Source organism: Pleurodeles waltl, chromosome 10 (genome assembly GCF_031143425.1).
Source record: "Pleurodeles waltl isolate 20211129_DDA chromosome 10, aPleWal1.hap1.20221129, whole genome shotgun sequence".
Classification (NCBI taxonomy): domain Eukaryota; kingdom Metazoa; phylum Chordata; class Amphibia; order Caudata; family Salamandridae; genus Pleurodeles; species Pleurodeles waltl.
Window position 1 is genome coordinate 241,471,576 of NC_090449.1, and position 27,261 is coordinate 241,498,836.

Genomic DNA, 27,261 nt, shown 5'->3' on the forward strand with positions numbered 1-27,261 from the left:
CATTGCCGATTCGGACTCTGACGAGGCCGAAAGTGAGCAGCTGGCAAAAACCTGTGAGTAAACCTGCCCCAGCCAAAACTCACGTCAAAATCATGAAGGCCCAGGGGACGCCACCGCCGGCAGGCCATGGCTTAACCGGTAAACTCTGTGACCAACCATCGGCACCGAAAAAGGGCACACACGTGTCGAAGACATCCGACTCCGGTCGAGATACAGGCACAGAGTATACGCGGCACCGAGATACTGGCTCCGACCAAATTCGACACCGAGATACCGGCTCCGAGCAAAGTCGGCACTGAGAAATCAGCACCCCCGAAACCAAAAAAGGTAGCTTCGGAGTCGAAAAAGACTGTGGAAAAAGTTTCGGTGCCGAAACACCCAGCATCGGAGCCGAAACAAAGTTCTTATTCCGAAGAACAAGGCCTTTCAGCACAACTACAAGGCCATAAATTTAGACAAGAATTAGAGATGGGGGAGCTAGACTATACACAAAGAAGGCTCCATATTCAAAAAGAAACAGGGAAAATAAGAACTCTTCCCCCTATTAAAATGAAAAGGAAACTTGCTTTCCAAGACACAGAGAAACAGCCGAAAGCAAAGGTGGCGAAAGAAAAAACTCCACCACGTTTTTCGCCCCAACCATTGCCACAGCACTCACCGCAACTATCGCCAATTACAACACCCCCTATGATGTAATCTCCAACGCACACAGGGATGACCCAGATGCATGGGATCTATATGATGCACCAGTATCTGACAATAGCCCAGACTGCTACCCAGCAAAACCGTCCCCACCTGAAGACAGTACTGCTTACATGCAGGTGGTGTCCAGAGCAGCTACTTTTCACAATGTATCACTGCATGCTGAACCTATTGAGGATGACTTTTTATTTAATACTTTGTCGTCAACACACAGCCAGTACCAGAGTCTGCCGATGTTACCAGGGATGTTAAAACACCCAAAGAACGAGTTACTTACCTTCGGTAACGACTTTTCTGGTGGATACATTAGCTACCTGTGGATTCCTCACCTGATGAATACTCCCATGGCGCCAGCATTTGACGGAAATCTTCTTACTAGTCTCTGCACGTCGACGAGGACGTCACTCTAGCCCACGCGACGCCGTCTGACGTCATACAGGCAATAAGAAGTCCTCGCCGACGTGCCGATGACAGTACCAACATTTTTTACGTGCATGAGAATAATAATAATAACCCAATGCAATGAAAGAGCAAATCAACATCTCTTAATATTGTAAATCACACAACATTGCAATAAAATAGCTGTAGATTTAATATAACTTTTTTTTTTTTTTTTTTTTTAAACAAATAAATATATTTATACATACGAATCATGTATATACCCAATATATATATAGATTTATATATAAATATACACATATATACAAATATCATACATGCAAAATGTATTGCAACTTTGAAGACCAAAAGGAGCACACTCAAGGATTGCTTGGAGAGACCAAAAAGGCAACGGGGAGGCGGGTGGGACCGTGAGGAATCCACAGGTAGCTAATGTATCCACCAGAAAAGTCGTTACCGAAGGTAAGTAACTCGTTCTTCTGATGGATACAACTACCTGTGGATTCCTCACCTGATGAATAGAGTCCCAAAGCAGTACCACGCCCGGCGGTGGGTGCCTAAATGGTCAAACCAAGAAATCCTGCAGCACTGACCGTGCAAAATGACCGTCCCTTCTGACCTCAGAGTCCAAACAGTAATGTTTCACAAAAGTGTGAAGGGACGACCAAGTTGCGGCCTTGCAGATGTCAACCACAGGAACACCCCTGGCCAAGGCCGAAGAGGCCGACTTAGCTCTGGTGGAGTGAGCTCTAATGCCCTCAGGCGGATCCTTCTTTGCCAAAGAGTAACAGATTTTAATGCAAAGAACAACCCACCTGGAGAGTGTTCTCTTGTGGACTGCCTTTCCTCTCCTCTTGCCCACGTATCCGACAAACAGCTGATCCTCCAGCCTGATATCCTTCATTCTGTCGATATAGAAGCTCAACGCCCTTTTTGGGTCCAGGCGATGTAGTCTTTCTTCCTCCTTTGAAGGATGAGGCGGAGGATAAAACGTGGACAAAGTGATTGTCTGAGCCAAATGGAAGGGTGAAACAACCTTCGGAAGGAAAGCAGCCTTGGTCCTCAACACCACCTTATCCCCATAAAACGTTATATAAGGGGGTTTAACCGATAAGGCCTGCAACTCACTCACTCTCCTTGCAGATGTTATAGCTACCAGGAATACTGTTTTAATAACCAAATATCTTAAGGGGCAAGAATGCATAGGCTCAAAAGGGGACCCCATAAGGAAAGTCAGGACCAAGGACAAATCCCATTGAGGCATAACGAATGGTTTTGGAGGATATTGATTCAGAAGACCTTTCAAGAATCTGAGAACAATAGGGGATTTAAATAACGATGGTTGGTCTGGAAGACAAATGAAGGCTGACAAGGCCGACAAATAACCCTTAATGGTAGCTACTGCACAACCTTTCTGCGCTAGAGACAGTGCAAAAGACAAAACATGTGACAGATGAGCATGTAAGGGATCAATCTGTCTCTCTCCACACCACATAACAAATTTAGACCACCTATTAGCGTAGATAGATTTAGTGGAGTGTCGCCTGGCCGCTAATATAACATCCACTACCTCAGGCGGGAGAGAGAAGGAACTCAGGTTGCCCCGTTCAATCTCCAGGCATGTAGGTGCAGACTCTGGAGGTTGGGGTGTAGAACCTGCCCCTGCGACTGCGAGAGGAGGTCTGCCCTGAAAGGGAGACGGAGCGGAGGGCACAGTGAGAGTTGGAGAAGGTCGGAGTACCATACCCTCCTTGGCCAATCCGGAGCTATTAAGATGACTTGGGCCCGGTCTTGGCGAATTTTCCTCAACACTCGAGGAATCAAGGGTATGGGGGGAAACGCGTAAAGCAACTGGTCGCACCAGGTTATCTGAAACGCGTCCCCCAACGCTCCCTGCATCGGATACTGGAGGCTGCAGAATAACGGGCAATGCGCGTTCTCCCGAGTGGCAAACAGATCTATCCGAGGAAACCCCCACATCTGGAAGATTAAACAGACTTGATCTGGATGGAGACGCCACTCGTGGTCTGCCGAGAATTGGCGACTGAGACTGTCCGCACGTACATTCAAGACTCCGGCCAGATGATTTGCCACCAAGCAAATCTGATGGTCCTTTGCCCAGGACCATAGCCGAAGAGCTTCTCTGCAGAGAAGGTACGACCCTACTCCTCCCTGTTTGTTTATGTACCACATCGTGGTAGTATTGTCCGTCAGGACCTGTACCGACTGACCACGAAGGGATGGGAGGAAGGCCTTGAGAGCCAAACGTACAGCCCGTAACTCCAACAGATTGATATGAAACACCTGTTCCTCTGGAGACCAAAGCCCTTTGATCTCCAGATCCCCCAGATGAGCTCCCCATCCTAGGGTGGAGGCATCCGTTATTACCGTGGCCACTGGTGGCGACTGCGCGAACGGCTTCCCCTGTGAAAGATTGTTGCCCGCAATCCACCACTTCAATTCCACAGCAGCATCTCTGGAGATCTTGACAGTACCTTCAAAATCTCCCTTGTGTTGAGACCACTGCCTTCGGAGGCACCACTGAAGAGCCCTCATGTGCCAGCGAGCATGCGTGACCAACAGAATGCAGGAGGCGAACAGACCGAGCAGACGAAGGACCTTGAGGACTGGAACTACCGCTCCATTTCGAAACATTGGAACCAATTCCTGAATATCTTGAATCCGCTGAGGCGGAGGAAAGGCTCGACTCAATGTTGTATCCAGTACTGCCCCTATGAACAGGAGGCGCTGAGAGGGCTCCAGGTGAGATTTGGGCACGTTCACCGAAAAGCCCAGGTCGAACAACAACTGGGTTGTTGACTGCAGATGATGCGACACAAGCTCCGGGGACTTGGCTTTGATCAACCAGTCGTCCAAGTAAGGGAATACTGCTATCCCCTTCCTTCTGAGCTCCGCCGCAACCACTGACATCACCTTTGTGAAGACTCGAGGTGCTGAAGTAAGACCAAACGGGAGGACCGCAAACTGATAGTGCTGCGACCCTACCACAAACCGGAGATACTTCCTGTGCGACTTGAGTATCGGGACATGAAAGTAAGCATCCTGCAAGTCGACAGACACCATCCAATCTTCCTTGTTCAACGCCAAAAGCACCTGTGCTAGGGTCAGCATCTTGAACTTTTCCTGTTTGAGGAACCAATTCAAGATCCTCAGATCCAGGATTGGTCTCAACTGACCATCCTTTTTGGGAATCAGGAAGTATCTTGAGTAACAACCTCGACCCTTTTCCTGCTCTGGGACCAACTCTACCGCGCCCTTTGAAAGGAGGACTTGAACCTCCTGTTCTAGCAACAGGAGGTGTTCTTCTGAACAATAAGATGGGCGGGGCGGGATGAGGGGCGGGAACTCCCGAAAGGGAAGGGCGTAGCCTTTTCCCACAATGCCGAGAACCCAATTGTCCGTTGTGATAGACTTCCACTTGTGGAGAAAACGCTGTAATCTTCCCCCTACAGGAGAGGAGTGAGTGGGAAACGGTGGAAGCCTAAGGCTGCTTCCCCTGCTGCACCCCTCCAGAGGACGAGGAAGAGGCAGAGTGCTGTTGAGAGGCTCCTCTGGTACGGACCCCACCCCTCCCCCTCCCTCTAAATGACCTATAGGGGAGGGAAGAGGCGGGTTGCTGGAACCTCCCCCGAAAGGAAGAGGAATAAGAGCCACGCCCAAATCCCCGAAACCTCCTGAAAATTCTAGAAGAGGCAGAGGAAGAAGGAGCTTGCAGTCCTAACGACTTGGCTGTGGCTCTGCTCTCCTTAAATCGTTCCAAGGCTGAATCTGCCTTGGCTCCAAACAGTCTGTCCCCATCAAACGGGAGGTCCAGCAGGGTCGACTGCACATCCGCAGAGAACCCTGAGTTTCGGAGCCAGGCCTGTCTTCTTGCCACCACAGCCGTGCCCATCGCCCTGGCCACCGAGTCGGTCGTGTCCAGCCCAGACTGGATAATCTGGGTCGCGGCAGCCTGGGCGTCCGAGACCACATCCAAAAGACCCTGGGGAAGCTCCGTGAATGAAGACGAAATATCATCCATCAGCGCATGGATGTACCTCCCCAGAATGCACGTGGCGTTGGTGGCCTTCAACGCCAAACTGCATGACGAAAATATTTTCTTGGACTGCGCATCCAGTTTCTTGGAGTCTCTGTCTCCAGGCACCGTCGGGAAGGAACCAGGCGCTGACTTTGAGGAACAGGAGGCTTGCACCACCAAGCTCTCCGGCGTAGGGTGTCTAGAGAGAAAGCCAGGGTCAGATGGTGCAGCTCGATACCTCCTGGCCACAGCCCTATGAACGGCCGAGGAAGACACCGGCTTCTTCCACACCTCCAACACCGGATCCAGCAAAGCCTCATTAAATGGCAAGAGAGGCTCAGCTGCAGCAGAGGCCGGATGCAATACCTCTGTCAGCAAATTCTGCTTTGCCTCTGCCACCGGCAAAGGCAGGTCCAAAAAGCTCGCTGCCTTCCTCACCACAGCATGAAAGGAAGCCGCCTCCTCCGTATATTCCCCTGGAGATGAAAGGTCCCACTCAGGGGAAGTGTCCAGCCCACTGGCTGTATCCAGACCATGCAGTCCGTCTCCAGAGTCCTCAATCTCTCCCTCCTCTAGGACTCGCTGGTACTCTTGCTCTTCTAAAAGACGGAGAGCACGCCTCCTCGAATGAAGTCTCTCCTCGATACGCGGAGTCGACATGGCCTCCGCCGACGTCGAAGAACGGCGCCGATCTCCAGAAGCATCTGACGCCGCGTCCGGCGCCACAGGCAGCTTCGGCGCCAAGGCAGGAGCCGGAGGACGAGGTCTTGGAGCCGATGGACCAACCGGAGTCACAGGGCAAAATCCTGACTTCGACGGAGGGGCAACCTCCGGGGCCGAAACATCCGAAGCCACCGGAGCGGCCACCGACGCCGGCACCGGCGCCGAGCCCACATTCCCAAAAGGGAGAAAGGGCATAAAGGGTGCCGGCCGAAGAGGCGCAGGATCACCCAACGAAAAGGCCAAGGGCCCCGAAGGACCAGCCGGAGCAGCTCCTGGAGCCATCTGCTGAAAGATGGTATACATCGCATTAAGAAACGCGGTACTATCGGCTCCAGGAGTGGGAAAAGCCGGATACTGGGGTGCCTGGATCGAGGGCGACCCCGACGCCGGCCTCGACGTCTGCGACGCCGGAGAAAACACAAGAGGCTGCACCACCTCAATCACTGACGCCTGACCAGGTGAAGTCGGTGACGCCGGAGAGGGCAACGGCGTCGATGGATGCGGCGTGACCGTGGGGCTGACCTCCCAAGTCCTCCGACGCCGAGCCGAAGGTGACCTCGAACGAGACTCCTTGCTGGAGTGACGTCGTGAGTCTCTACGGCGCCGGGAGTCTCGATGACGCCGGTGAGACCTTGGCGAAGAAGACTTCTTATGATGTTTCTCCTTCTTCTTTGACTTTGCCATGAATAACTTGGCCTCGCGCTCTTTGAGGGCCTTCGGATTCATGTGTTGACATGAATCGCAAGTCGAGACGTCGTGGTCGGAGCTCAAACACCATAGACAGTCGGAGTGAGGATCTGTAACTGACATCTTGCCCCCACACTCTCGACAGGGCTTGAAACCCGACTTCCTCTGAGACATTGTTACCGCAGAGAAGACTACGCAGCAGACAATACACTGTAACCACGAAGGTAACAGTAACTCCCTCGAAGATAACCGTTTCGAATGCACGGAAAAAAGGGAACTGTCATCGGCACGTCGGCGAGGACTTCTTATTGCCTGTATGACGTCAGACGGCGTCGCGTGGGCTAGAGTGACGTCCTCGTCGACGTGCAGAGACTAGTAAGAAGATTTCCGTCAAATGCTGGCGCCATGGGAGTATTCATCAGGTGAGGAATCCACAGGTAGTTGTATCCATCAGAAACAAGTGTTTCAAGACCCCGTCAAATGCAGAGCTATTACATCTAGGGTGGAAAAAAAGTACAAGCCTCCCCCTACGGACCCTGTGTACATCACTCAACAACTAACACCTGACTCAGTGGTAGTAGGTGCAGCACGCAAAAGGGCAAACTCAGACTTCTGGGGATGCACCACCACCCGACAAAGAAAGTCAAAAGTTTGATGCAGCGGGGAAAAGAGTTGCAGCACAGGCAGCCAATCAATGGCGCATTGCCAATTCACAGGCTTTATTGGCAAGATATGACAGGGCTCATTGGGATGAAATGCAGCATTTTATTGAACATCTTCCCAAGGAGTTTCAAAAGCGTGCACAGCAAGTGGTGGAGGAGGGCCAAAGTATCTCCAACAACCAGATACGATTGGCAGTGGACGCAGCGGACCCAGCCGCCAGGACTGTGAATACAGTGGTCACTATTTGGAGACACGCATGGCTCCGCACCTCCGGATTTAAGCCAGAGATCCAACAGGCTGTGCTTAATATGCCTTTTAATGTAATCCAAGGAGTACATTACAAATTCAAAGTGTTACCATTCGGGATAACAGCACCAAGGGTATTTACAAAATGCCTTGCAGTAGTAGCGGCACATCAGAAGACAGCACATACACGTATTCCCGTATCTAGACGATTGGTTAAAGAAACCAACACTCAGAAACAGTGTCTTCAACACACAAAATACGTTCTAGAAACACTTCACAAATTAGGGTTCTCAATAAACCTACCTAAAATCACACTTACAACCGTGTCAAATACAACAATACTTAGGAGCGACAATCAACACAAAAAAAGGGATTGCCACTCCAAGTCCACAAAGGGTACAAGCATTCCAAAATGTAATACAAAGCATGCACCCAAACCAACAATATGAAGTAAAATTAGTGATGAAACTTCTAGGCATGATGTCTTCATGCATAGCCATTGTCCCAAACGCAAGATTACACATGCGGCCCTTACAACAGTGCCTAGCGACACAATGGACACAAGCACGGGGTCAACTTCAGGATCTAGTGTTGATAGACCGCCTAACACACCCCTCGCTTCAATGGTGGAATCATATAAATTTAAACCAAGGGCGGCCCTTCCAAGACCCAGTGCCTCAATACGTGATCACAACAGATGCTTCCATGGTTGGATGGGGAGCACACATCAACCAACACAGCATCCAAGGACAATGGGACACTCAGCAGAGACAGTTTCACATAAATCACTTGGAACTACTGGCAGTGTTTCTAGCGTTGAAAGCATTTCAACCTATAATAAGACACAAACACATTCTTGTCAAAACAGACAACATGACAACGATGTATTATCTGAACAAACAAGGAGGAACACACTCAACACAGTTGTGTCTCCTGGCACAAAGAATATGGCATTGGGCGATTCACAACCGCATTCGCCTAATAGCACAGTATATTCCAGGGATTCCAAATCAGTTAGCAGACAATCTCTCTCGGGATCACCAGCAGATCCACGAATGGGAGAAAACAACTTCATATAAATCAACTAGAACTACTAGCAGTGTTTCTAGCATTTCAACTGCTAATAACCCACAAACACATTCTTGTCAAAACAGACAACATGACAGCAATGTATTACCTAAACAAACAGGGAGGCACACACTCAACACAGTTGTGTCTCTTAGCACAGAAGATTTGGCATTGGGCGATTCACAATCACATTCGTCTAATAGCGCAATACATACCAGGAATTCAAAACCAGTTAGCTGACAATCTGTCGATCACCAACAGATCCACGAATGGGAAATTCATCCCCAGATTCTACAAACCTATTTCCAAAACTGGGGAACACCGCAAATAGACCTATTCACAACAAAAGAGAACTCAAAATGCCAAAACTTCGCATCCAGGTACCCACAGCCTCACTCCAAGGGCAATGCGTTATGGATGAGTTGGTCAGGGATATTTGCTTACAAACAAATTGAGTCAAAACAAACTCATACTAATAGCACCAACTTGGGTACGACAACCTTGGTACACAACACTACTAGACCGGTCAGTAGTGCCTCATATCAAACTACCAAACTGACCAGATCTGTTAACTCAACACAAACAACAGATCAGACATCCGAATCCAGCATCACTTAATCTAGCAATCTGGCTCCTGAAGTCTTAGAATTCGGACATCTAGACCTTACACAAGAATGTATGGAGGTTATCAAACAGGCTAGAAAACCTACTACAAGACATTGCTACGCAAATAAATGGAAACGATTTGTTTATTACTGTCATAATCAAATTCAACCATTACACGTGTCCGCAAAAAACATTGTAAGCTACTTACTACACTTACATCCATTAAAATACATCTCTCACAGCAATTTCTGCCTAACTGCAAATTACACATTCAACTTCACTATTTAGAATCCCAGTCATAAAAGCATTTATGGAGGGTCTAAAAAGCATCATTCGACCAAGAACACCACCAGTTCCTTCGTGGAACGTCAATATTGTATTAACACGACTCATGGGTCCACCATTTGAACCCATGCACTCTTGTGAGATTCAATACTTAACCTGGAAAGTAGCCTTCCTAATAGCTATCACATCTCTCAGAAGAGTAAGTGAAATACAAGCCTTTACCATAAAGGAACCCTTTATACAAATACACAAATATAAAGTGGTTCTACGCACAAATCCCAAATTTTTGCCAAAAGTTAGATCACCGTTCCACTTAAATCAAACGGTGGAACTCCCAGTGTTCTTTCCAGAACCTGACTCTGTAGCTGAAAGAACATTACATACATTAGACATAAAAAGAGCACTAATGTATTACATTGATAGAACCAAACAAATTCACAAAACAATTGTTTGTAGCTTTCCAAAAACCTCATGCAGGGAATCCAATATCCAAACAAGGCATTGCCAGATGGATAGTTAAATGTATTCAAACCTGTTATGTTAAAGCAAAGAGACAACTGCCTATCACACCAGAGGCACACTCCACTAGGAAGAAAGGTGCCACCATGGCCTTTCTAGGAAATATAACCATGACCGAAATCTGTAAGGCAGCCACATGGTCTACGCCTCATACATTCACTAAGCATTACTGTGTGGATGTGTTAACAACACCACAAGCCACAGTAGGACAGGCAGTATTACGAACATTATTTCAAACAACTTCAACTCCTACAGGCTAAACCACCTCTTTTGGGGAGATAACTGCTTACAAGTCTATGCACAGCATGTGTATCTGCAGCTACACATGCCATCGAACGGAAAATGTCACTTACCCAGTGTACATCTGTTCGTGGTATGAGACTCTGAAGATTCACATGCGCCCTCCCTCCTCCCCGGGAGCCTGTAGCCGTTATAAGTTGATAAAAATAAACTTGTACATTTGTAAACTTGTAAATATAACACTTTTAATCACATTATGCACATACATACTTACTCCATTGCATGGGCACTATTACTCTATACACAACTCCTACCTCACCCTCTGCGGGGAAAACAATCTAAGATGGAGTCGACGCCCATGCGCAATGGAGCCGAAAGGGGAGGAGTCCCTCGATCTTGTGACTCAAAGACTTCTTCGAAGAAAAACAACTTGTAACACTCCGAGCCCAACACTAGATGGCTGGATATGCACAGCATGTGAATCTGTATATATATATATGTTCGATGGCATGTGTAGTTGCAGATACACATGCTTTGCACATCCCGTCATCTAGTGTTGGGCTCGGAGTGTTACAAGTTGTTTTTCTTCGAAGAAGTCTTTTTCGAGTCACGAGATCGAGGGACTCCTCCCCTTTCGCCTCCATTGCGCATGGGCGTCAACTCCATCATAGATAGTTTTTTTTTGTTTTTCCCGCCATCGGGTTCGGACGGGTTTCTTTTCGCTCCGTGTTTCGGTTCGGTAAGATAGTTAGAATCTCGGAAAATTCTACGGTATTGTTTGTGTTCGGTATCTGGTTAGTTACAACAGATCGACACTGACTTTTGAAGAGCTCCGGAGGCCCTTTGGGGTTTTTTCGATTTCCCCCCCCCCCCCCCCCCCCCCCCGTCTGGGCCTGGTCGGCCCGTCTCTTCAAGGCTGATGCAACGGACCCCATTCAGCTTCTGCCCCAAATGCCACAACAACTATCCGTATACAGATCAGCACCTGGTCTGTAACTTGTGTTTGTCTCCAGAACACAGAGAAGATACGTGTGAAGCCTGTCAAGCGTTTCGGTCGAGGAAGACACTAAGAGACCGAAGAGCAAGAAGACTGCAAATGGTGTTGGCGCCGACAGGACAAAGACGCTTGGAGGAGGAAGAAGAAACCTTCTCCATCCAGGGCTCGGACTCGGAAGAGCTCGATCCCGAAGAGACGCCTAAAACCGTGAGTAAGACGTTGACACACAACTCACGAGAAGACCACAAAAGCCCAGGGGATGCCACCGCTAGCAGGCCATGGCTTAACCCGAAAAATAGGTGACCGACCATCGGCACGGAAAAAGGGCACGCATGTGTCGAAGTCATCCGACTCCGGTCGAGATACCGGCACACAGCAAACTCGAGACCGAGACAGCGGTCCGAGCAAGTTCGACACCGAGAGGGCGGCACCGAAACAAGTCGGCACCGAGAGACCGGGACGCCGAAAATAAAGGTGTCGTCGGAGCAGAAAAAGGCTACCGAAAAGGTTTCTATTCCGAAACATCCAGCCTCGGAACCAAAATCAGGTTCCTACACAGAGGAGCAGGGACTGTCCTCCCAAATGCAAGGACATAAGTTCGGACAAGAACTACAGTCAATGGAGCCAGATTACACTCAGAGAAGGCTCCACATCCAAAAGGACACAGGGAAGATAAGTACTCTTCCCCCAATTAGGATGAAAAGGACAGACAGCCAAAGGTGGCAAAACAAACACCGCCACCATCCCCACCACCATCAACGCACACATAACCGGTAGCGACTCCACCACTGATGCAATCCTCAACTCATACTGGAATGAGTCAGGATGATCCCGACGCATGGGATCTTTATGATGCGCCAGTGTCAGATAACAGCCCAGACTGTTACCCAGCGAGGCCGTTGCCACCTGAGGACAGTACAGCTTATACACAGGTGGTGTCAAGAGCAGCTGCATTTCATAACGTCACCTTGCACGCAGAACATATTGAGGATGACTTTTTGTTTAATACACTATCCTCCACTCATAGCCAATACCAAAGCTTACCTATGCTACCCGGAATGCTAAAACACTCCAAACAGGTGTTTCAGGAGCCTGTGAAGGGCAGGGCCATAACTCCAAGAGTAGAAAAAAGTACAAGCCACCGCCAACAGACCCTGTATATATCACGCAGCAATTAACACCAGACTCTGTGTGGTAGTAGGGGCAGCTTGCAAGAGAGCAAACTCTCACACCTCAGGAGGCGCACCACCTCCAGACAAGGAGAGTCGCAAGTTCGATGCTGCCGGGAAAAGGGTTGCAGCACAAGCTGCCAACCAATGGCATATTGCCAACTCACAGGCACTGCTGGCAAGATATGATGGGGCTCATTGGGACGAAATGCAACATTTCATTGAACACTTACCCAAGGAGTTCCAGAAGAGGGCACAACAAGTGGTGGAGGAAGGACAAAGTATCTCAAATAATCAGATACGGTCAGCAATGGATGCAGCAGATACAGCTGCTAGGACAGTAAATACAGCAGTAACCATAAGGAGACACGCATGGTTGCGTACGTCAGGATTCAAGCCGGAAATACAACAAGCTGTGCTTAATATGCTTTTTAACAGACAGCAGTTGTTTGGGCCGGAGGTGGACACTGCTATCAAAACTTAAAGACACTGATACGGCCAAAGCCATGGGCGCACTCTACTCCCCACAGAGCAGAGGCACATTTCGCAAAACGCAGTTTATAGGGGGATTTCGAGGACAAACTACAGAACCCACAACCTCACAAACAAGGCCCACTTATCAGAGCCAATATCAGCGGGGAAGTTTTCGGGGACAATATAGAGGGGGACAATTCCAAAAGAGTAGAGGGAAGTTCCAAAGTCCCAAAACTCCTCAAAACAAGCAGTGACTTCCATGTCATAAATCCCTAACACCTGTGGGGGGGAAGACTAACCAAGTTTTACAAACATTGGGAGGAAATACCTACAGACACTTGGGTCCTAGCAATTATCCAGCATGGTTATTGCATAGAATTTCTCAAATTCCCTCCAAACGTCCCACCGAAAACACACAATATGTCAAAACAACACATGGATCTTCTAGGACTAGAGGTCCAAGCGTTGCTACAAAAAGGAGCAATAGAATTAGTACCAATTCAACAGAAAAGAACAGGAGTTTACTCTCTGTACTTTCTCATACCCAAAAAGGACAAGACTCTAAGACCCATATTAGATCTCAGAACATTAAATACCTACATCAAATCAGATCACCTCCACACGGTGACATTACAGGACGTAATCCCACTGCTCAAATAACAAGACTACATGACAACACTAGACCTAAAGGATGCATACTTCCATATACCGATACATCTTTCACACAGAAAGTACTTAAGGTTTGTATTCCAAGAGGTACATTACCAATTCAAAGTGTTGCCATTCGGGATAACAACTGCGCAAGAGTTTTTACAAAATGCCTGGCAGTAGTAGTTGCTCATATCAGAAGGCAGCAAATACATGTGTTCCCGTACCTAGACGATTGGTTAATCAAAACCAACACGCAAGAACGGTGTTCACAACACACAAAGTATGTCATAGAAACCCTACACAAACTAGGTTTCTCACTCAACTACACAGTCACACCTTCAGCCGTGTCAAATACAGCAATACTTAGGGGCGACAATCAACACAACAAAAGGGATTGCCACTCCAAGTCCACAAAGGGTACAAGCATTTCACAATGTAATACATACCATGTATCCAAAACAAAAGATACAAGTCAAGATGGTGATGAAACTACTAGGCATGATGTCCTCATGCATAGCCATTGTCCCAAACGCAAGATTGCACATACGGCCCTTACAACAGTGCCTAGCATCACAATGGTCACAGGCACAGGGTCAACTTCTAGATCTAGTGTTGATAGACCGCCAAACATACACCTCGCTTCAATGGTGGAACAATATAAATTTAAACCAAGGGCGGCCTTTCCAAGACCCAGTGCCTCAATACGTAATAAAGACAGATGCCTCCATGATAGGGTGGGGAGCACACCTCAACCAACACAGCATCCAAGGACAATGGGACACTCAGCAGAGACAGTTTCACATAAATCACTTGGAACTACTGGCAGTGTTTCTAGCGTTGAAAGCATTTCAACCTATAATAAGACACAAACACATTCTTGTCAAAACAGACAACATGACAACGATGTATTATCTGAACAAACAAGGAGGAACACACTCAACACAGTTGTGTCTCCTGGCACAAAGAATATGGCATTGGGCGATTCACAACCGCATTCGCCTAATAGCACAGTATATTCCAGGGATTCAAAATCAGTTAGCAGACAATCTCTCTCGGGATCACCAGCAGATCCACGAATGGGAGATTCACCCCCAAATACTAAACACCTACTTTCAAAGATGAGGAACACCACAAATAGACCTATTTGCAACAAAAGAAAACGCAAAATGCCAAAACTTCGCATCCAGATACCCACAGGATCAGTCTCAGGGCAATGCGTTATGGATGAGTTGGTCAGGGATATTTGCATACGCTTTCCCCCTCTCCCACTCCTTCCATATCTGGTAAACAAATTGAGTCAAAACAAACTCAAACTCATACTAATAGCACCAACTTGGGCAAGACAACCCTGGTATACAACACTACTAGACTTCTCAGTAGTGCCTCATGTCAAACTACCAAACAGACCAGATCTGTTAACCCAACACAAATAACAGATCAGACACCCAAATCCAGCATCGCTGAATCTAGCAATTTGGCTCCTGAAATCTTGGAATTCGGACACTTACACCTTACACAGGAATGTATGGAGGTCATAAAACAAGCTAGGAAACAACCACTAGACATTGCTATGCAAATAAGTGGAAAAGATTTGTTTATTATTGCCACAATAATCAAATCCAGCCATTACACGCATCTGCTAAAGACATTGTAAGCTACTTACTACATTTGCAAAAGTCAAAGCTAGCTTTTTCATCCATTAAAATACATCTTACCGCAATTTCAGCTTATCTGCAAATTACACACTCAACTTCATTATTTAGGATACCAGTCATTAAAGTATTTATGGAAGGCCTAAAGAGAATTATACCACCAAGAACACCACCAGTTCCTTGGTGGAACCTCAACATTGTCTTAACTCGCCTCATGGGTCCACCCTTCGAACCTATGCACTCATGTGAAATGCAATACTTAACATGGAAGGTTGCATTCCTAATTGCTATCACATCTCTAAGAAGAGTAAGTGAGATACAAGCATTTACCATACAAGAACCATTTATTCAGATACACAGGCATAAAGTAGTCTTACGAACAAATCCTAAATTCTTACCAAAAGTCATATCACCGTTCCACTTGAACCAAACAGTAGAACTACCAGTGTTCTTTCCACAGCCAGATTCTGTAGCTGAAAGAGCACTACATACATTAGACATCAAAAGAGCGTTAATGTACTACATTGACAGAACAAAACTAATTTTAAAAACAATTATTTATTGCTTTCCAAAAACCTCATACAGGAAATCCAATTTCTAAACAAGGCATTGCTAGATGGATAGTTAAGTGCATTCAAACCTGTTATCTTAAAGCAAAAAGAGAACTGCCTATTACACCAAAGGCACACTCAACTAGAAAGAAAGGTGCTACCATGGCCTTTCTAGGAAATATTCCAATAACAGAAATATGTAAGGCAGCTACATGGTCTACGCCTCATACATTTATCAAACACTACTGTGTAGATGTGTTAACGGCACAACAAGCCACAGTAGGTCAAGCAGTACTACGAACATTGTTTCAAACAACTTCAACTCCTACAGGCTGAACCACCGCTTTTGGGGAGATAACTGCTTACTAGTCTATGCACAGCATGTGTATCTGCAGCTACACATGCCATCGAACGGAAAATGTCACTTACCCAGTGTACATCTGTTCGTGGCATTAGTCGTTGCAGATTCACATGCGCCCACCTGCCTCCCCGGGAGCCTGTAGCCGTTTAGAAGTTGATCTTGAACATTTGTAAATTTGTAAATATATTACTTTAAACTACATTATGTACATACGTATTCACTCCATTGCATGGGCACTATTACTAGCATACACAACTCCTACCTCACCCTCTGCGGGGAAAACAATCTAAGATGGAGTCGACGCCCATGCGCAATGGAGCCGAAATGGGAGGAGTCCCTCGATCTCGTGACTCAAAGACTTCTTCGAAGAAAAACAACTTGTAACACTCCGAGCCCAACACTAGATGGCGGGATGTGCACAGCATGTGAATCTGCAGCGACTAATGCCACGAACAGATGTACACTGGGTAAGTGACATTGCCGACTCGCCAGCCACCACTGCGGGCTTGCACTCTGAAATAGATTGTTAGCATTACTTAGAGGCATCTAGTGCCTTCTAAACAAGAAAATTGCCAGACACCAAGATTCAATATAGGCTTTAGGGGTTGAACTGTTCTTCCTCCCCAATCCTGAATTTGTTTGGGGATATCTTTCCAAACTAAAAAGGTATCACTCCTTACTTTGCATGCTAATTTTTTCTAATCTCCAACCCATCATAGGATCTTTCATAGATTCAAGTGCTTGAATCTTTCATCGTCAGGCTGGGAGTCCTGGTAATTTTCAGCATGACATTTAAACATGTTATTAAAATGCCCATAGGCAAACAGGAGCATTTATTTTGTGAAACACCCACTGCATTGAAAATATACCAAATGCAAGCTAATGAGGTTTAATTGTTGTGTACTCCCTGTACTGGCAACCATAGCTTAATTCTACCCCCAATGAGCTGTCACTCACAGACCACATTTTCTTTTCTTTCTCTACCTTTATTTTCCCCCTTTTCTGTAAATATATTCTTATTTTCTTCTATCAGTTAGTGCCCCTCTGTTTTTGGCTATTCTGCCTCTACGCACTCGCCATGCTTTGTAGTTTTCTTGTGAGGAGGTTTAACATTTTAATATGCTTTTCTGAATCGTGCAGGTTAGTACATATTATTTCTTTAACTTCATTTTAATTTTTCTATAGAAACCAACTGAAAGCTCGACACCTGATGTTAGTTGAGTCGACAGATGGGCTACTTGACGAAATTGGCTCACAGGCATTGGCCTCTGGTACTTATGTGTCCCCAACTGCAGGAGTTCAGAGTATAGACTCTGTATCTACAGCGGATATTGTAAATGTGAGTAATACATTTAATCCAAAGATATTGATACTTTTATTTCAGAAATGTCATATCTGGTCAGAATACTTTGACTTTTGTTTTTTAATATTATAACATCTATTGCCTTCAACGAGGAGAATTGACCTATTGCAAATACAACATTTAAAGGAAAAGTGCTCTTAAATGTTTCACAGGGAGCTTCTTCCCATCGCTCAATTTTTCTTGCATTTCTCTTCATGGTTCCATTTTTCGACTGATAGAATAGGAAAGGAAAATGCAGCATTTGTTGTACATTTGCACTTGAACAACTTTGAGAGGACTGTTCAAATGTGTTTTGAGAATTGCTTACTTTGTTCCAATCTCTTGGCATATGTGACTGTATACTTGAGTGAAGCTACACTTAGCAAGGCATACATATGTTTATTTGTATGTTATGATGGAAGTTGTCCTACTTACACACTAAAATTTTATTAAGATTCCATTTGCAAGGGATCAGCACAGTATCTAAGACGATCTGTTTTAAGCAGGGCACAGCATTGCTATCAGTGTGGACCACTGGTACTCTGGCTGATGATGCAACATTCGTATGAGACCTAGAACTGGGATCTTAGAGTTTCAGATTAGTCTGCTTCTCAGAATGAATGTATAATGCAAAACCACATTTTTCAAAATAGAGTTCTTTTGTACTGCATCACATATTCTGAGATGTTCTTAATAGAACAGTGCTGTTTACCAGTAATTCTAATTGTTCTTAAATCATCTCCTCAAGTATAAAAGTCTTCTCAAGATGTTGAAAATCAGAAGGAGGCATACAGTTTATACTGAGATGCTATTGGTGCACTCTATATCGCTTGAAGTTGACAACATTGAATCTTGTCTGATGGGAAATGTCAATAGATTCTTCTTGCCATTTGTACAGGAAGTTAGACTTATGGCTCTCCCTCCATGATAGCAATTATGATGTGCAAACAACACATACAGACTACCTTCATAGCCCAAAAGAATTTAGAAAAATGCCTTCTCCACTTCCACCACTCAAAAGATGAACCACCTGTGTCGATGTGTAAGATAACTTAATTGCTTTACCTTGTGTATCGGTATTCATTTAATTGGCTTTTGTTTTCCCCCTTTCCTGCGTTTGGTTTGCTATTCTGTGACTAAGGCAACTAAAGCGATTCCCATAATCTAGACTGGATAGTAGGCAAAGTAATGAAGGAGCTGGTTAGCCGAGCCAGGGAAACAACAAACCTATCTTTCTCAACTTATATATTTTAAAAATCTGACTAGCCTATATTTTTTTGAGAAATAATACCCCTTTCCCTGATGAGATGGCGGCTCTGAAGCCCGGAAGTAGTTGTTGTTACAGCCATTTAGCCACAGGTCAAGTTTTTCTTGCTTCGAGAGGGCACATATGTAATGTGTCAGGATTTTTTTTCATATCCTCAGCAGGCAGTTTGGGTGCTTGCGCAAGATATTTTTGAAAATAATTTTTAACCTTTCTGCCTCTGTCAAGATAGAGGGTGTGTAAAGTATATAGTCAAATGGAATTACTTCAGAGGGTCACATTTATTACAGTGCCTTTCCCCATATAGGGACTTTAGCAGTAACATGCATTCCCACTCATCATATTATGAGTTTTCCAAACTCTGTCTGATGAACTGATGACAGGGTGAAGTCAAAGCTTTCTTAGCCTGGTCTATGCATGAAACTCACACAAGGAATATATTCCTTTATGATCAGTTCTCACCTCCTGCACTTGAACATTGTGTATTTTCAAGACAGAAACTTTGATATGTTTCCTTATTGGAAATGAAGCTGGGGTTTGAGAGTGCTCCGACGACAAGAAAAGCACTTGTCTAGTAGTATTCACCTTCATGGATTCCTGATTGATTTGGCAGGAGAATGAAATGCTTCTTTACAAAATAGTGATCTGGCAAAATTTTGCAGCCACCAAATGTATCCTCAGCACATGTTATTTCTGCACAGTGGTCAGTGTACTAGTTCTTTGAGTCAGTGATAGTCATCTTTTTCTGCAGCTGATATGTTTCACCAGAAAAGACTACTTCCCCTGCCCTTGAATATGAAGGTAAATTAAGCAGTTTGATGGCATGTGTGGCTGTAGATATACATGCTCTGCATACTCCTGCCATCTAGTGTTCGGTCCATAGTGGTGCAAGTTGTTTTTCTTCGAAGATATTGTGCATGGGCATAGACTTCTCTTGTTAGATTTTCTCTCAGCTGTCTTGTTTGGACGTCTGTGCCTCCACTCCATCTATTGACTCTCTTCGGTACTTCCAATCTTTTTCTTTCCTTCGTCAATGGTATTGTATTGTTCACGCTCCTTCCATCTTAGAGATCTCATCATTCCGTCGGTTTGGTATAGGCTGACTCACTTTCGGGTGCCAGTGCCCACTCGGGCCTACCTTCCACATGGCTCCAGCACTGAGGGGGATGGTTCCTTGATGGAACAAGCTCCATTTGGTTTCTTTCCTCTGTGTCACACCAGGGTCCCGCACCCCGACCAACACCTCATCTGCACCCTTTGCCTCCCTCCCGTCCATCGCAAAGCTGACCGACACTTGCAAGTCGTTCCACTCAAAAGAAAAAAAATAATAATAAAAAGCTTCGGACTGACGCCTTTGTAGGCAGAAATTGCCCAGAAGACGTCACAATGACACCGGACGAGGAAGCCATCCAGGACCGCTTTGAGTCGGATGTCTATTTCGACATCGAAAGATACGAGGTGACCTCTGCTCAGTTTGAGTACCGTGGCCCCTGCTGTCCCACATAAGTCCTCCAAAAAGATACTCCAGTCTGTCCTTGAGGTCACCAGTCTGCCTCTGCCATGGTTGGCACCGTAAATCTACTTCAGCCACCCAACCTGCTGGCTCGATTGACCGCTACAGCTTCAGACCGAGAGATTGTTTCGGTATCGACCCAGACTGAGCTAACAGCTGCAAGCCTCTTCTTTGGTGCTGACCAAGCTCCCGAAACCGAAAACCTCTGCACCAAAAGCCTCTGAGCTGAAACAGTCAGAAGCTAGATACTCGGTCATTCTTCCACCAGGCCATCTCCAGTCAAGCCCACACTGGAGAAAATGGAAGCTCGTCAGCGCAGGTCTGATTATTGCCACTCCTTCCTCTCCTGTGCTCCTTAAAAGGAAACTTGTTTCAAGAAGCTCTGGATATTCCAAACAAAGAACAAGGCTACTAGCCCTCCTCGCAGCCCTTCTCCCAAACCACCTCCGCCTCTTCTTCTTTCACCACCTCCTCCTTCACCACCACCCTCTTGCCCGCCAGATTCCCCCACTTCACCCATACAGGGGGATTACACTCCTTAGGGTTCCACCCACTCTTACCCTCAGGGTATCCTCTAGACGATGCTGAACCTTGGGATGCATATGACCCTGATCCCGTTCTGTCCAATGACCCTGACCTCTACCCTGCATGTCATTCACCACCCAAGGACACTTCTTCCTGCAAGCAGGTTGTTGCCAGGGCATCTGCATTTCATAATGTAAAACTGCACAAGGATCCTATGGAGCAAGATTTCCTGTTTGGCACACTATTGGCCACCCACAGAGCTACTCCGTACCTCCCCAAGCTCCCTGGCATGCTTTGCCATGCTGAGGATATCTTTAAAGAGTCTGTCCGCTCCCAGATTATCACGCCATGGGTGGACAAAAATACAGGGCGGTCTCCTCTGGCCAGCTTTACATCAGGACACAGGTACCACCCAATTCCATTGTGGCAACGACTGCCCATAAACGGGCTAATAGTCGGGCACCGAAGGACTCTCCTCCCCTTGAGAAGTAGAGTAAACGCATCAATGCTGCTGGGGAAAAGGGTTGCGGCCCAGGCTGCAAACCATTGGCGGATAGCAAACTCCCAGGCCCTTTTGACCTGGTACGACTGGGCGCATTGGGATGAAATGAAAGAGCTCTTGTAATTTCCTCCAGAGGAGCACTGAAAAAGGGGTCAACGGATTGTTTCAGAGGGTCAGACTATCTCTAACAGCCCTATTAGATGTGTCCTTGATGCCACAGACACAGCTGCTTGCTGCATCAACACTATTGTCCTTTTGAGACCGCCACATCAAGGTTCAGGGTATATTCCCTATATTTCCTGATTCCCAAAAAGGACGGCTCTCTCAGGCCAATACTCTACCTCGGGCCTCCCATAAATACATCCTTTCAGAACACTTCCACATGGTTACCCTTCAGGGTGTCATCACTCTTCTATAGTAAGGCGACTTTGACACCTCTAGCTCTAAAGGACACCTATTTCCATATACCAATTCACCCTTCACACCAAAAGTGCTTAAGGTTTGTCATTGCTGGGAAACACCAGTTCAACGTCCTTCACTTCAGAGTCACTACCGCTCCCAGGGTATTCAGTGGTCGCAGCACACCTGAGAAGGTAGAACGTTCACGTCTTGCCCTAGCTCGATGACTGGGTCATAAAAGCCAACACGTTACAACAGTGGCAACACCATTCTCAGTTGACAGTGGATCTCCTCCACAATCTGGGTTTCAATCAACATTCCTAAATCCCACCTCAGCCCCTGCATGTTCAATTTTACTTAGGGGCCATTTTGAACACAGTTACGGTTGGCTTATCCCAAACCAGCTCACATCTAGAATTTCCACACTCTTCTCCCTCAGGTTCAGGAAAAACATTCCTACACAGTCAGGAGCAAAGTGATCTGTTGGGGATGATGGCCTCTTGCATTGCCATAGTTTCCAATGGCAGACTTCATATGTGTCCCCTGCAGCGTCACCTGGAAGATCCATGTTCTCTGCAATGGTGGAACACCAACAACCTTTCAAAAGGGCAGGCATTTCTAGACCCTGTGCCTCAAGTCACACTGACCACAGACACATCACGGACTGGTTGGGGTGCTCACCTTCAAATATTGACAGTCCACGGGCTCACATCAACCACTACACATTAACTACCTAGAGCTTCAGGTGGTATTCCTAGCACTGAAGACCTTCCTTCCTCACATGTCTCGCAAGATTGTCTTAGTCTGCACGGACAACATGAGTCATGTTTCACTTACAGAAACTGGGTGAGGGAGTGGACGGCCTTTTCATTTCTCCCAACTCTCTCAGACCATATGGAAGTGGGCCTTTCACCCCCCACAATCACCTGGTGGCGGAGTCACTGCCTGTGATGGACAACTACTTTGCAGACCTGCTCAGCGGGATGCAACAAGTCTATTAGTGGGAACTCTCCCCACAAGTATTTCAGCCTTTTTCGTCACAGCAGAAAATGCCCAAGCTTTGTCTCCAGGTTTCCACACCCTCTGTCCAAGGGCAATTCTCTATGGATGAACTGGTCAAAGATATTGGTCTATGCTTCTCCACCTCTGACTCCCATTCCGTTTCAGGTTTGGAGGAGCAGGCAAACATCTGCTACCCCTTATAAAACTGATAGTGACTTAAGATCAAATGATCTTTCTCTGCTGACTGCTCCCAGAATCAGAAAACCTAAAGGTGGAGACCGCTCTTTTGTATTTCAGGTTGCCAGATTATGGAATTGCCTCCCTCTGGATCTCAGAGTAAATAAAAATCTATTAAGCTTCAGGAAACAGTTGAAAACATACCTGTTTATCTAAAAGTATGTCCTAACTGAGTTCATTTTAGCGCTGGGAATCTCTGTCCTGGGTAGCTATGCGCTCTATAAAACTCAGAACATATTTCACTGTGATCCTTGTGGCTCCCACTTGGGCACACCAGTCTTCGTTCACCATAATCCTAGATCTCTCAGTAGTCCCCCGTGAGAAGCTTCCCAACAGACCCCAAGTCACTCAACCTTGTGATATGGCTCCTGAGGTCAGAGTTTGGGTACCTACACTTGCCTGCGGAATATAGGACATTCTCAAGGAAGCCCATAGACCCACTACTAGAGCCTGTTATGCCCTAAAATATAAAAGTTTTGTTTGCTACTGCCAACCCAAACCTATTGATCCCATGAAAGCTACACTTCAAAAGATGGTTTGTTTATTTGCTCCACTTCCAAAAGCAAATTTAGCCCACACCTCATTTGACAACATATTTTCTTCTTCAGAATCCCAGTCATTAAGACTTTCATGAAAGGCCTTAAATGTGTAATTCCGCCAAGGGTACCACCTGCACCATTGTAGAACCATAACATTGTGCTCACCAGACCCATGGGCCCCCATTGTGAACCACTCCATTCATGTCCACTTCAATTCTTCCCCATGGAAAGGGGTTTACTTAGTCACCATCAGTTCACCCAGGCATGTTGGTGAGCTCCAGGCACTAACCTTGGAAGAGCCTCTATCCCAGATTCATAGGGTAAAGTAGTCCTTTGCCCTAACCCTAAGTTTCTACCCAAAGTAGTTTCTCAGTTTTACATAAACTGGTCAATTAAACTACCCATCTTCCCGCAACCTGACAGTTGCAGAAAGAGCCCTTCACATGCTACATGTTAAAAGTGCACTTGTGTTCTACATTGACGGAACCAAAGGCTTTAAAAACACCAAGCAACTCTTTGTGGCTTTTTCCCCACCACACAAAGGCAACCCCATATCCGAATCAGGCATAGCCAGATGGCTAGGGAAGTGCATACAGACGTGCTATGCTAAGGCCAAGATACCTTTGCCCGTTTCTTCCAGTGTTCACTCTGCCAGGAAAAAAAGGGTGCTACTATGTCTTTTCTGGGTAACATTCCCATAGCTGACATCTGCAATGTAGCTAATTGGTCTACATCACACATTCACAAAACACTATTTTGTGGATGTCCTAGCACGCCAACAAGCTAACATAGGCCAAGCAGTGCTATGTACACTTTTTCAGCCAACTGCAACTCTTGCAAGCTAGCCAATGCTTTATGGAGGGACTACTTTACAGACTATGCAGAGCATGTGTATCTCCCGCCACACGTCATTGAATGGATTGTTACCCTGTAAGCATCTGTTTGTGGCATGTAGTGCTGAAGATTCACATGACCCCCACCGCCCCACTCCCCCCAGTTGCCTGTGGCTGTTGAAGTTACTTTATCCTTGTTTATAGTTAGTTCATATGTATTTATATGTTGCATGGACATCTTTGTCACTACCCTTTCCGTCTGCGGTAAAACAGTCTAACAACAAAGGAATTGATGCCCATGCGCTATATCACAGGGGGGAGGAGTCACACTATCAAACACTTCGAAGAAGTTAAAACCAACTAGCACCACTCCGGACCCAACACTAGAGGACAGTAATATGCAGAGCATGTGAGTCTACAGCACTACATCATGCACAATTGCTTAGAAGGTAAGTAACATCCTTCTGGTCAGTATTCCTTTTGCCTAGGATTAAATATCCCAAAGTAGGACACACACACATTGTGAGATAGTGAGTCATGGTCCAAGGGGGTTCCTCTCTGCTGTAGTCCCACAAAGCTACTGATGTGAATACATACATCTGCTCCAACGATATAGCTAAAATAGTGACATCTAAGAAACATTCTCTGATTTCAGACTGAAAATGAACACGGAGCGCAGGGCTGTCAGTTTAATAAGACCTGATCTGTACGTGGACGGCAGCAGTGTTGCAAAACTACTAGCTATTATTAGCTGCTTTTGTTTCCACTTTAATTCTAAAGGGACAAGTAGAGATGTGGAAAAAGGGTTTGCCTCAGAGTTTGAGATCATTAGGTCTCTGGTTGAAAAGTGCAACCAACTGCCATAACTTTTTGCACTACGCTTCTAACAAATATATTTAGTGATCTTCAGAGGAGCAAACACCCCTCACCTTATTCTGTTGGCTGTTGGATGCATCATTCCACATGCTAGCAAGTTCCCCTACATTGTATGAGTTCCATTGTTTTCAGACTATTTAGTGAAAGCGGAAACCATATTCAGGAGGTTTACCCCCTCTTAAAGCAACACAATCTGCATTAAAGCAAATGCTTACTCTAACCGTGAGCTAAAATTAATAGTGTAAATATTCTATATTATGTTTTCCCCCACAGAAAAACAATTTTGGCATGAAAAATGTTACATTACAAAATATTTAATTCACCTGAATATCAGGCAGTATTTCCATACCTTTCTTGGTTAGCTGTTAACTTTAATAAGGCTCCCAGGTCATTCCAGAGGTTTGATCAGTTGGTGTTCTTTCCCTATGTATAATGTCGCTGGTTTTATGTGTCACTGTAGCCATGTGTCAGTTTTGGGTGTCGTGGTTCTTACTCAGTACCACTGTAATAAACTGTGTCTATTCTGGTTTTTAATCTGTGTACACATAGTAACATCCTGTGGTACTGACGGCTTATGGTTGTCACTTTTAGAACAGCGAACATTGGCAAGACCAGAAGGCCTGGCTTTAACTTACCAACACGTCCTGATAGCATAGTGGTTTGCATCTGTTGCCACTATAAAGTCAGACCTATTTTTGCATATCTCACACACTGTCCGTCTGTGTGTGCAGTGTTCACAAACCAATTTTCCGAGAGAACTCTAGTCTCAAAAGAAAAAGCAGACCTGGATAGACCCTTCAACTTTCTGAACTGTTGAACTCATCGGTAGCACAAATTTGCCATACAGCCAGTTAGTTAAAAGTTGTGTTTTACCATGTAGATTAAAGTTTCATCGAAGTTAGACTAAAGGAATGCATTATTCTAAAACCCTAATGAACTATTTGTTGCCTCACTTGCAGTGTATACAGAATTCAGTAGCTGTTGAAAATCGAAGGTTTTGGACAATTCATGCTTTTTGTTTTTGTTTTTTTTATTTACTTTTTTCCATTTCGCTGCATTCGAATTCAGCAGCGGCTACATTCAAATCACTAATTATGTACTTGGTTATAGCCCGATCTTCCCTGGACAAGCACCCTGCTTCTGCTGTATTTCTGATTGTGCCGCCCACCAGATAGGGAAGAAGGTTTCACAATTTATGTAGCCCTGTGGGTCTTCAACTCCTTTTGACTAGGCATAGATCATTTGAAGTTTTGGAAAATGCTGAATTGTTTTTTTCACCCACTGTTTCTCAAGTTCAGGTAGGCGTACAATTCCCATTCTACATTTTGCGGTGGTATGAGACGCCCCCTCCCCCCCCCCCCCCCCCCCCCCCCCACCACCACCCCCACCCCCATATGGTGAAAGAAAGCTTAACCAAAAATTTTGCATGTTTCAATAAATAATAAAAATAATAATGCAAAGAGAGAACATCTCAGAGCTAAGTAACTACAATATAGTGCAACTGTAATAAGGGGCTGAGCCTGGGCGATCAGCTAAATCATTTTAATTCAGCCGTGCAAATCAGTTTGTTGCTTCCCATAGTATCGATCAGAAAGTGTTTGTTTATAATGTTTATACTTTACAAGTTTAATTCTAATTAGACTGAAGGTTATAACGTAAAATAATTTACTTTATTTAACAATATCTAATTTTACTTTTCAGGTTGCAAAAAGGTTTGTGGCTGGGAAGAAGTCTATGGCAGCAAGCGGAAATCTAATGAACACCCCTTTTGTGGATGATTTATAGGGTTCACATTGATTAATTCACCTTATGAACTAAAAGTTATAATGAACATTTGCGATTGTTGTCCAGACTCGGTATATTTGAAAGTATTTATGAATATGGATATTTCATAATTTTAGCCATATACATTCTGATTGTTGATACACACCACACACATGCAGATCTGTATATTCATTAAATGCCTCTATTCCATCGTTTCTATGTGATTGCTTTTTGCAGAAAATGCATAATGAGTGCCGGTGCTGTTTTTTCTGTTGGAAATTATGAAACCATATAATCCATACCTTTCACAGACAAAATATAACAGACAGCCGACCTGGCATTCTTCTCCATCTCTATAATGGTCATTGCAGTAACACGCTGTTCAGGAATATGAAAGCGAACAACTGTGATGGAAGATACTGAGTACAGATGA

The 27,261-nt window shown here is 45.5% G+C and overlaps 1 protein-coding gene across 1 annotated transcript in view; it reads left to right on the plus strand.

The window, feature by feature from the left end:
• The window catches only part of UQCRC2 (ubiquinol-cytochrome c reductase core protein 2), a 138,237-nt gene extending 111,194 nt beyond the window's left edge, over window positions 1–27,043 (plus strand). The window contains exons 13-14 of the mRNA XM_069210291.1: window positions 17,218–17,371; window positions 26,766–27,043. Coding sequence (XP_069066392.1) covers window positions 17,218–17,371; window positions 26,766–26,849 — 238 coding nt within the window. The 3' untranslated portion in view covers window positions 26,850–27,043. The remainder of the gene's footprint in view (window positions 1–17,217; window positions 17,372–26,765) is intronic.
• Window positions 27,044–27,261: the final 218 nt, after the last annotated feature.